This window comes from Rutidosis leptorrhynchoides, chromosome 8, assembly GCF_046630445.1.
Source record: "Rutidosis leptorrhynchoides isolate AG116_Rl617_1_P2 chromosome 8, CSIRO_AGI_Rlap_v1, whole genome shotgun sequence".
NCBI lineage: Eukaryota > Viridiplantae > Streptophyta > Magnoliopsida > Asterales > Asteraceae > Rutidosis > Rutidosis leptorrhynchoides.
Window position 1 is genome coordinate 53,748,170 of NC_092340.1, and position 12,619 is coordinate 53,760,788.

Sequence of the window (12,619 nt, forward strand, 5' to 3'; positions counted from 1 at the left end):
TCTGTTCCCTAATTCTTAGATTACCAGACTTAATAAAAAGGGGCATATTCGATTTCGATAATTCAACCATAGAATGTAGTTTCACGTACTTGTGTCTATTTTGTAAATCATTTATAAAACCTGCATGTATTCTCATCCCAAAAATATTAGATTTTAAAAGTGGGACTATAACTCAATTTCACAGATTTTTACTTCGTCGGAAAGTAACACTTGGCCACTGGTTGATTCATGAATCTATAACAATATATACATATATATCAAAGTATGTTCAAAATATATTTACAACACTTTTAATATATTTTGATGTTTTAAGTTTATTAAGTCAGCTGTCCTCGTTAGTAACCTACAACTAGTTGTCCACAGTTAGATGTAAAGAAATAAATCGATAAATATTATCTTGAATCAATCCACGACCCAGTGTATACGTATCTCAGTATTGATCACAACTCAAACTATATATATTTTGGAATCAACCTCAACCCTGTATAGCTAACTCCAACATTCACATATAGAGTGTCTATGGTTGTTCCGAAATATATATAGATGTGTCGACATGATAGGTCGAAACATTGTATACATGTCTATGGTATCTCAAGATTACATAATATACAATACAAGTTGATTAAGTTATGGTTAGAATAGATTTGTTACCAATTTTTACGTAGCTAAAATGAGAAAAATTATCCAATCTTGTTTTACCCATAACTTCTTCATTTTAAATCCGTTTTGAGTGAATCAAATTGCTATGGTTTCATATTGAACTCTATTTTATGAATCTAAACGGAAAAAGTATAGGTTTATAGTCGGAAAAATAAGTTACAAGTCGTTTTTGTAAAGGTAGTCATTTCAGTCGAAAGAACGACGTCTAGATGACCGTTTTAGAAAACATACTTCCACTTTGAGTTTAACCATATTTTTTGGATATAGTTTCATGTTCATAATAAAAATCATTTTCCCAGAATAACAACTTTTAAATCAAAGTTTATCATAGTTTTTAATTGACTAACCCAAAACAGCCCGCGGTGTTACTACGACAGCGTAAATCCGATTTTACGATGTTTTTCGTGTTTCCAGGTTTTAAATCATTAAGTTAGCATATCATATAGATATAAAACATGTGTTTAGTTGATTTTAAAATTCAAGTTAGAAGGATTAACTTTTATTTGCGAACAAGTTTAGAATTAACTAAACTATGTTCTAGTGATTACAAGTTTAAACCTTCGAATAAGATAGCTTTATATGTATGAATAGAATGATGTTATGAACATCATTACTACCTCAAGTTCCTTGGATAAACCTACTGGAAATGAGAAAAATAGATCTAGCTTCAAAGGATCCTTGGATGGTTTGAAAGTTCTTGAAGCAGAATCATGACACGAAAACAATTTCAAGTAAGATTTCCATTCGAAATAAGATTGTTATAGTTATAGAAATTGAATTAAAGTTTGAATATGATTATTACCTTGTATTATAAAGATAACCTACTGTAAGTAACAAAGGTTTCTTGATCTTGGATGATTACTTGGAATGGATTTAGAAAACTTGGAAGTAAACTTGCAATCTTGGAAGTATTCTTGATTTTATGAAACTAGAACTTTTGGAATTTATGAAGAACACTTAGAACTTGAAGATAGAACTTGAGAGAGATCAATTAGATGAAGAAAATTGAAGAATGAAAGTGTTTGTAGGTGTTTTTGGTCGTTGGTGTATGGATTAGATATAAAGGATATGTAATTTTGTTTTCATGTAAATAAGTCATGAATGATTACTCATATTTTTGTAATTTTATGAGATATTTCATGCTAGTTGCCAAAAGATGGTTCCCACATGTGTTAGGTGACTCACATGGACTGCTAAGAGCTGATCATTGGAGTGTATATACCAATAGTACATACATCTAAAAGCTGTGTATTGTACGAGTACGAATACGGGTGCATACGAGTAGAATTGTTGATGAAACTGAACGAGGATGTAATTGTAAGCATTTTTGTTAAGTAGAAGTATTTTGATAAGTGTCTTGAAGTCTTTCAAAAGTGTATGAATACATATTAAAACACTACATGTATATACATTTTAACTGAGTCGTTAAGTCATCGTTAGTCGTTACATGTAAATGTTGTTTTGAAACCTTTAGGTTAACGATCTTGTTGAATGTTGTTAACCCATTATTTATTATAACAAATGAGATGTTAAATTATTATATTATCATGATATTATGATATATAATATATCTTAGTATGATATATATACAGTTAAATGTCGTTACAACGATAATCGTTACATATATATCTCGTTTCGAAATCATTAAGTTAGTAGTCTTATTTTTACATATGTATTTCATTGTTAATACACTTAATAATATATTTACTTATCATTTAACATAATTAACCAAGTGTATCAATATCTTAATATGATTCATATGTACCTAGTAAGACGTTGTTATAACGATAATCGTTATATATATCGTTTTCGAGTTTCTTAAATTAATAGTCTCATTTTTATGTATATAACTCATTGTTAAAATACCTAATGAGATACATACTTATAATAAAATCATGTTAACTATATATATAACCATATATATGTCATCATATAGTTTTTACAAGTTTTAACATTCGTGAATCACTGGTCAACTTGGGTGGTCAATTGTCTATATGAAACCTATTTCAATTAATCAAGTCTTAACAAGTTTGATTGCTTAACATGTTGGAAACACTTAATCATGTAAATAACAATTTCATTTAATATATATATAAACATGGAAAAGTTCGGGTCACTACACCAAGTACAATGTGATTTTGGGACGGACGACGCTCCAGGAGTTGGGCGCAATACCTTCAACAGTTCACGGTATGCTGAAGTTCCTCACAAGGGCAGGCGTAGCAACTTTGTTTTCAGACCGTGCTCAAGTCTGCGCTGATATCAGTCAACCGGTTGTGCAGTTGGCACCTGTTAATTGCGAAGGGGGTGTCGTGATCAATCATGCGTTTCCCGAGAAAGTCATTAAAATCAGTAGCACCCTTTCGGAGGAAACTAAGAGTGCTCTATGCGATTTGATGTCCAACAATGCCGATGTTTTCGTTTGGCAAGAGTCAGACATGATAGGAGTTCCAAGGGAGGTGGCGGAACACCATTTAAACGCAAATCCAAGCATAACGCCGGTACGATAGAAAAAGAGAGGAATGGCACCAGAACGAAGCACATTCCTCCGCAGCGAGGTAGAGAAGGTTATTGACGCCAACATATTGAGAGAAGTCCGTTACCAAACTTGGGTAGCAAACCCGGTGCTAGTCAAGAAAGCCAACGGGGCGTGGCGCATGTGCGTTGATTTCAAAGATATCAACAGGGCGTGCCCTAAGGATAAGTATCTGCTACCGGAGATTGACTGGAAGGTCGAATCACTTGCCGGGTACCGCTTTAAATGCTTCCTTGATGTGTACAAAGGGTATCATCAGATTCAAATGGTGGAAGGAGATGAGGATAAGACGGCATTTCACACTGATCATGGCATTTTTTGCTACACTAAGATGCCGTTTGGACTAAAGAACGCTGGAGCAACATATCAACGGGTGATAGACACTGCCTTCAAGAACCAGATAGGACGCAACGTCGAAGCTTACGTTGATGATATCGTAATCAAAATTCATACGGAACCATCTCTCCTTAAAGATATCCAAGAAACGTTCGACTCCTTGAGGAAAATCGATATGAAACTCAACCCGGAGAAATGCAGTTTCAGCTTCGAGGAGGGTAGCTTTCTTGTTCATGTTGTGACGCCACGCGGTATCAGAGCAAATCCGAAAAAAATTCAAGCCGTGGATGAGATGGTATCACTGCGTATAAAAAAAGAGGTGCAAAGCTTAAACGGGAAGTTGGCAGCACTGTCTAGGTTCTTGTCGAAGGCCGCAGAGCGTTCTCTACCGTTTTTTCAAGTGTTGAAGGCATCCATGGGCAAAAACTTCGACTGGACGCCGGAAGCAGAAAATGCGTTCCAAGAGATGAAGGCGTTCATCAAAACCCTACCTACGTTAACAGCTCCGGTACCGGGTAAAGTGTTCGTTCCAACTAATGACTAACACTTCTTGCTTGTTTATTGACGTTTCAAAAATTTCAGGAGAAACTTTAACTGTTTACTTAGCAGCGGGAGCTGAAGCAATCAGCTCGGTACTAGTTGCGGAACGCGACGGAACCCAGATGCTGGTATACTTTGTCAGCAAGGTTTTGCAGCACGGTGAGGTCAATTATAACCCGGTCGAGAAACTGGTTTACGCATTAGTTTATACCGCAAGAAGGCTGAGGCGATACTTTCAAGCGCACCACATCTTGGTGCTAACAGACACACCCATCAAACAGGTTTTAAACAAGCCGGAGATCTCCGGCCGAATGGCAAAATGGACAATCAAACTTGGGGAGCATGAAATTAGCTACGCGCCGCGTAACGCTATCAAAGGGCAAATCATGGCCGACTTCATGGTAGAATTCATTAATTCCGAAACACCAACAGCTGCAAACGAAACGGAACCCCAAAACGTCACGTGGGAACTTCATACTGACGGAGCGTCAAGCTCAGACGGGGCCGGTGCTAGCTTGATACTTACAAGCCCTACCGGAGAAGAACACACCTACGCTTTGCGCTTCGCTTTCTCTATTTCCAATAATGAAGCGGAGTACGAAGCGTTGCTCTCCGGGTTACGTATCGCGGAAAAGATGGGTATTACGGCACTGAAAGTGGCGGTTGATTCACAACTGGTGGCAAATCATTTGAACGGAACGTTCGAAGCCAGAGACCCTGCGATGCAAAAATATTTGAAACTGGCGGAAGAGTTAGCCAATAAGTTCGATTCTTTTTCAATCACACAAGTGCCGCATTCAATGAACAAAAAGGCTGACGCCCTCAGCAAACTCGCTTCGCTGACGTTCAACCACTTCTCTAAGGACGTATGGGTGGAGGTCGTTAACCAAAAATCCACCGATGTGGTACAGGTATCAAACCGTCGCGCTTATAAAACCTACACCGCTAGTTTGATAAAATAAATTTCATAACAATTGCAACGTGATGCTTGACAGGTGGCGGCACCAGTCGAGGAGGTAAACACTTGGATGAACCCAATCGTCAACTATCTGAAAGACGGAACGTTACCTTCTGACAGCGTAACGGCTAAGAAAATCTACATGAAGGCTCCTATGTATGTTATACGTGACGGTGTACTATACAAGAAGTCATTCTTGGGCCCGTTGTTACGTTGCGTGGGTCCACAAGAGGCAGAAACTGTGATAAGGGAAGTGCATGAAGGAACTTGCGGAATGCATTCAGGGTTTCGTACCGTTGTATGAAAATCATGCGTTTGGGTTATTACTGGCCATCAATGTACCGTGACACCCGCGATGCAATTAAGAATTGCCTTTCTTGTCAACGCCACGCGCCACAAATTCATGTACCGTCTCATGAGTTGATTCCCATCACATCATCTTGGCCATTTTACAAGTGGGCAATCGATCTAGTCGGCCCGTTTCCCGATGGACGGCACCTTGTTGTAGCAGTTGACTTTTTTACCAAATGGGTGGAGGCTAAGCCATTGAAGAGAATCACGGGCAGACAGATTGTGAATTTCGTTTAGGAAGAGATAGTGTGCCGTTTCGGGGTACTGCACGAGGTTGTCAGTGACAACGGGAAGCAATTTGCACATGATCCTTTTCGACCTTGGTGCGACGGACTAAATATCAAACAAACGTTTAGTTCTGTTGCTCACCCTCAAGCTAATGGGCAGGTTGAAGTTACCAACAGGGACATTGTATCCGGCATCAGAGGCAGGTTGGATACGGATCGGAAAGGTTGGGAAGATGAGTTACCAATGGTTCTGTGGGCATTTCGCACCACACCAAAAGGAAGCAATCGCGAAACACCTTTTAGCCTTGTTTACTGTTCAGAGGCGGTCATCCCGACAGAAATAGCGGTTTCGACACAGCGCGTTACGGAATTCAATGAGGAAGCTAACATGGTATAGTTGAGGGAAAACATGGATCTGTTAGAGGAACGCAGATGCATAGCATCAAACAATGAAGCGACTAACAAGCAAAAAATCGCCAAATACTACAACCGGCGTGTACGCGAACGTTCGTTCCATCCCGGTGATTACGTTTGGCGCAACAATAATGCCAGCAGAGTTGAAGACCTTGGCAAGTTAGGGCCTAACTGGGAGGGCCCGTACGAAGTTGTGGACGTCCTCGGTAACGGGGCGTACAACTTGAAAACGCCTGACGGCAAGTTCGTGCCACGTACATGGCACACAACCAATCTCAAGAAATTCTATGTTTAGAATATTTAGTACGTTGAAACTATGTGTTCCACTATTCAATGTTTCTTTTAATTATGTGACTGATCATCACAAATTTGTAAGCGCGATGCGCCGTGGATTGCTTTGTTTTATTTGAATTTAATGCATTTTCCAGTTTCAGTAATGCGTTACGTAACTATTTATGGCATCACTTCGGTGTTTTTATACAAAATGTAAATATAAGTCCATTCATGTGTTACACATGCCTTGAACAAAGAATATTCTAGCTTTCGAACGGCATGAACGGCGCTTGGCGTTGAACCTACGCCTAAGTGACACCGTAACGGGATACCTTTTGGTTTCGTACTCAACGCGTACATCCCGGCATGGTCTAGATACATGCAAGTCATGACAAATTTATCAAGTACAATCTTGAAATACCACGTTACCGTGACGTCGACAGCGTGACGATTATTACCTAAATAACAAATTAACGAAAATAATTGTAACACGGCAAATGTAATTACATGTTTTCATTAATAGCACCGTTTGGTTACAACCATCAACAACAAAAATCAAAAATTACAAGTGACATAATCTACTTGGGGATCATCCCCTTAATATTTTCCATGTCTAGCCCAAGCTGGCTCCCAATCTCCTCCACAAAAGGCACATTGACGGCCTTCACTTCGGCGGCGGCCACATCATATTTGTCATATGCGTCTAGATCCAAACTATTTGCAACCGTGTCAGGTAACGGATCAGGAAGCGTGACGTTTTCATTCATCATTGTGTAGGTCTCAAGACGCCCTACGCCTTTGGCGGCGTCAAGAAGTTTGCCGAAGGGTTCCATGACGTGATGAGAGGTGATGGCCTTGGTGAAGATGTGCAGAATCATAGAACATAACTGTTGAAAATCATCCGTTGCCTTATTCTTGGCAACGGTTAGTTCTTGAACCTGCGTAGCGAGGAGCTCCTTGCTCGCCTTCTCCTCAGCCAACTCCTTTTGGGCCGCCACTAAGTCAGCAAGGGCCTGTTTTTCCTTTTCCATAACAATGTTTAGGTTTTTGGCAGCCCGCTTCGCCTCCCTTAATGCCACCATCTTTTCATGATGCGCCTCTGCCACAGCCCTTTTATGGTCCTCCATCTCATCCCTTAACGCCTTGGCCTCGTCACCAACCTCTTTTGCTAGTAGCTCCGCCTTCCGGCAACGCTGCTCGGTGGCATTGGAACGAACGATTTCATCACGGGTCGGTGCTAGACCCTGATGAATATGCTATATTCGCTCTACGCGCAGCGTTATCGGGCATTTTCTTAAGTTCATCCATAAGAGCGGTGGGGCAGATCGTCAAATTGTGAGTAATCGTTGCCATGGGACACGTCCCATATGACGTTGAGGTGCGAGAACGTCGAATGTTTTCCAATCCGGGGGGGAATGAGGACCCTCCCGGGAATCACTGTGATGGCTGGACTGTTGATGGCCGGAACCGGTGCCAGAGCTTGACAACGTGACAACTATTTCGGGTTGCTGCACGTGAGAGATGTCCTCAATATTGATCACCGAAGGATTGGTATGGCCCCCTGAAATAATAACTTTTATTAGTTTCCGCCATTGTGACCTTGGTGAAGTATTAACGTTATTATCAGGATTGAAATAATACCCACCCTGACTGGGTTCGTGTTGAAAACTGTCCAGATTGCTCTCGGCAATCTCCCTAGCGCTTTTTGGTTTCTTGTTGCCGCCGGGCGTCACCAGAAACGTGGCGGGGCTATAGCGTTTTTGCCCTTTCGGTGACATCGGTGGCGCAACGGATATTGGCTCAGGGTTGGAAGCTGGTGTGGAAGTCTGTGTTTGCGACGCGCCACCAGTTTCAGTGGTGGCATTGGTTGACGACTCGACGGCACGCTCTCCTCCTTTGCGGGGATCACCTTCAGGAAGCTTGAACCTCTCGACTTTCTTGAGCTTCAACCCCTCAAGTGTGGGACGGCGAATAGCTTGTCCAAAGTCCATCTTTACACAAGAATGCATATATTAAAATATTGACGAAGAGAGTACTTACAAAGAACGCTACGGCATCAAGAGCATACCCATTCCGTTATATAGAATCATCGGCACCTTGTTTGCCCATGGCCAGTAACATTGAACGTTACTTAGCTTCAGCATCACCTCCGTGTAAGGACGCATATCTAATTCCGCGTCCTTACAGAAGTTGAACAACGCACGCTCTTCCGGACTCAATTCCGGCGTCTTTGAAAGATCGGGTGAACGGCTGAAGTGCCACGAAACCAGGTGGGCATGCCCTTCGCCAAGCACGTTCTGGTGAACGTATACGTACATATCCCTCCAGTCATGGAGGGAAGGGGATTTCTTTGAAGTGAAATTACACTTCTTCTCGAAGGTGTACCAACTCTTCAAGGTCGCCCGAAAAACGTTCAGGAGGGCGGGACTGTTTTGCCCCCTGAAAAACATCTCAAATATGATTACGCGTTGCCACGCGTGGGGATGAAGCTGGGAGACACTAATGTGGTAGTGTTCAAGAACATACGCTACGAAAGGCGATAGCGGTAAGCGCATGTTGCCTATCGATATCGCCTTCATGTATAACGTGAAGTGTTCTGGAGGAGGAGTGTGAGCGCGTTGCTCATCCGTCGCCACCATAACATGCCAATTGGCAAGCGGTGGATACTCGCCTATAAAGTCTTCAAGCTGGTCAGACGTAACGTTGCTACATTCCGTCGCAACATCTGCCTTGGACATTCTGAACTAACCTTTGAAATAAGTAACATGACGGTACGCGATGAAAAGTGTGGAAGTATGAGTATTAGCAACAGGGCTTGAATATAAGTGTGCAAACGCTGGGGTAGGTGAAAATGAGGAGGTAAAAACCCCTATTTATAGGAAGAGCTTTGAATGGGCCTCAACTTTGGGCTTCAATCTCGAACGTCCACGTGTCTTTTCATCATGTATTCGTAACCGTTAGATTCACGTCGTTTCACTTCTTACAGCTGTAATAATGATGGCGTTTACATAGAAAACAGTGCGTTTGGCGGCTGATTGGACGTTTTTGGTGTCAGAATCACTCATGATGTTTTATTTAAACATTATAAAAATACGGTTACGAAATTTTATTATGTACAGATATCGTCTCGCATGCCGTGCCGATTGTGATGTTAAATTTATAACTAGTTTGGTCACGTACAAGTACATTTTGTACCCAACCAAACTGGGGGGACTTAATGACGTACGTCACGCCATGGGTGACGTCACGTGCAACGCATGGCGTCTAGCACATGAACCTGTCGGGAACCTAATACTGTATCACATGTAACACACGTAATATCCAGTAAATGTTCAACTCATGCTCAATCTACCGTCACGCCATGAGTCACGTGATGGACTGTCAAGGTTGACTTGGTATTGCTGAGTTGGACCACATCCCTACATTTCAGGAACGTGGAATAGGTTGTAGGCTTGATTAGGAGGTTCTAGTGGCAGTTACAAATCGTGGGTGCTATTATAATGGCTATCATACATAACCGTCATTTATTATCTATAAGTAGCATCCTTTGGCCTCATTCAATGGCCAATCGACCAACTGATCATTTCACACACTAACCTTCCATAGCTTACCTTGGAGGCTCGGAAAAAGACAAACAACATCACCGCATCCATCTCCCATTTAACCGAAGGAACCCCTTCTAAAGGTTAAATTTCCTTTTTAATTCACTTGCACTCAGACCGAACAATTTTGGTTTGATCAGTCTTCGCTCGAGTTATCACTTGTTTTATGTTTCGCATAGATCTAAAACCCCAAAACGCAAAATTTACTAAACCAAAATAAATTAACTTGTGTTTACGTCGCTAAATTTTGTTGTTTAGATTTTAGATATGGTGAAAAAATAAACAACTAAAGAACGGTCAAAAGGACAACACATAAATATTAAAGAAGATTTAAAGGCGAGTGCAACAAAATTTATCATACGGGGTATTTATTTAAATCCTACCGACGAACAATAGAATCCTTAAGTAGCAGATCACCGACAGACCCAACAAGAAGGAACAAAATTGCAAAAGTATTTTATAATATAACTAGTTAAAAAAACCGTGGAATCGCTGGTTTGGTGTAAATAACATTTCAATAATTTTTTAAACATACAATTACTATTATTAAATAAACTTTGTCTCTTATATAAATGCAGTTTATCATATTTTTTTCTTTGGACAACACCCGGGAGACTTAACCACCTACGCGATCATCTCCCGCTGTTGCTATATCCGCCCCCAACTGCATGCCCAGGAGGAAATATGTACCAATCTCATACGGGACATGGACGGTAAAACCCCCTCCCCTTTACCCCCAACGCGATGTGAGAAAGGTGTGAAAAAGGTGTCATGGGTGGCAGGTCCGTCTCACTAATTTCGGAGGCCCTGTTCGAAACTTAAAAAGGACCCCTATAAATGTTAAGTTTTTTCAATACGTATAATATATAATACTTTAGTAGCGTAATCAATAGAATTAAAAAAAATTCACAACAACCGTTGCAGAGTGTTATTCTCAAATAGTTGTCAACTCGTTATAGTTACAGTATTGTTTATATAAAACCGTAATCCTAACAATTTTTGTAACGAAGTAATTGGTCAACTCTTTATAGTCAATACTCCCATTATATTGTTTTTAATACCTATAAACGTTAATCTATTAATTCTTTCTTGTTAGATGATACACCGCAAGTAAGATATTTCGTTACGATGTACGAATAAATGAATTGTTACATAGATTTTTCAAAATTTTGGGCCCCTTAAAAATTTGGGGCCCTATGCGGCTGCACACTTCGCACATGCACCGAAGACACCCCTGATGGGTGGTAATTCATGGCAGAGATGTAACTGAAAAATGTCAATTTAGCGCAAAGAATTAGATAGTTAGTCTATAAATCATATTATGAAATGTAATGATAGCATAAACTTGAGTTCATATCCTAGTAACAAATCCGTAAATAACATACAAACATAACATATCTAATATTGCAAAAATCTGATTGTCTACTAAAGAGAACAAAACCTATCTAGTAACATGACCATGAAGAAACTATAAGTTTAAAAGCCCTTGTGAAAGAAAAGGCCCAATTATATTATCAGGATCAAAAATTAAATAATGTGTTCGTTACTTATCTTGTTTTCATCAAAACCTGCAAATGTTGAGTTTAGTGTTATAATCACCCCTGGTATCAGTGGTACGGTATAATGTCACACAACAACAAATCAAGTAACATCCGTAAAATGTAATTGTAGAAAATCTGTTTTACAAGTATTAGGTAATTAGGGTATGACAATTTGTTGAGAGTATGACTATTTGTATTCATGTGCTGCTATATACAACTCATTCAAACCACTTCCACCATCATAAACATTATTGTTGTTTCTTCTTCATTATGTGTGTTTTGTCAAACCAAAAAATTTAGTAAATTAATGGCATTTTATATTTTTAGAAATCTTGATGTTGTTAAGATCGAGAATATGGTGCTTGTTTCCATTTTAATTATTGCTTCAAACATAACTTTGCAGGTTGATCTATATGGGCACAATGTTATCTCACTGTTTTACAGACTAGATAGTCACGTTCCGAAAGAATTCAACCAAGTTTCGTAGTAACTTTTCACTTATTTTTTGATTATTGCTTCAAACATAACTTTGCAGGATTGCGGAACTATTGGTCATCAAGCCTATTTTGTAGACCCATGTAATTTGAGCAAAGTAAAAATTGGGTACCAACTAACAACCACTTAATTTGATGAAAGACTGGAATTTTAATCTTTGTATATACTTCTCTCAAATAGAATATCTAGAGGTGTGTTTGGTTCGTAGCTTATTAGAGCTTATGGAAGCTTATGAGAGCTTGAGCTTATGATTTTAATAAGCTTCAAGTCATAAGCTTTGTTTGGTAGACAAAAAAAATAGAGCTTATGAAAATCATAAGCTCTGAAAAAAGAAACTACTTGTAGTAGCTTATGAAAAAAAGTAGAGCTTATGAACTGAAAAATAAGCTCCAGCTAGTTTACCAAACATTTATAAAAAATAATAAGCTCCAGCTACTAGCTTCAAAAATAAGCTTCAGCTCCAGCTATTGCTCATAAGCTCCAGCTCCAGCTATAAGCTCCTTTAGTCCAAACACACTCCTATTTTATTAATTAATATTAATAATTAATAATTAATAATTAATAATAATAATACAGTAACAAATTAGGCCCAAGACAATCAATTTAACCCAACTACTTCCCCAATAGGTGATTACAAAGCCGTCAGTTAGAAAACCCTCGAGTCATTCGGTTCACCAAGCAAGCAA

The 12,619-nt window shown here is 39.6% G+C and overlaps 1 protein-coding gene across 1 annotated transcript; it reads left to right on the forward strand.

The window, feature by feature from the left end:
- The first annotated feature begins 5,339 nt into the window (after nucleotides 1–5,339).
- LOC139863412 (uncharacterized) lies at nucleotides 5,340–6,005 on the forward strand. Its single transcript, XM_071852049.1, has 2 exons — nucleotides 5,340–5,603; nucleotides 5,769–6,005. Exons 1-2 carry the CDS (start codon nucleotides 5,340–5,342, stop codon nucleotides 6,003–6,005), a joined length of 501 nt encoding a protein of 166 aa, XP_071708150.1.
- The last annotated feature ends 6,614 nt before the right edge of the window (nucleotides 6,006–12,619 follow it).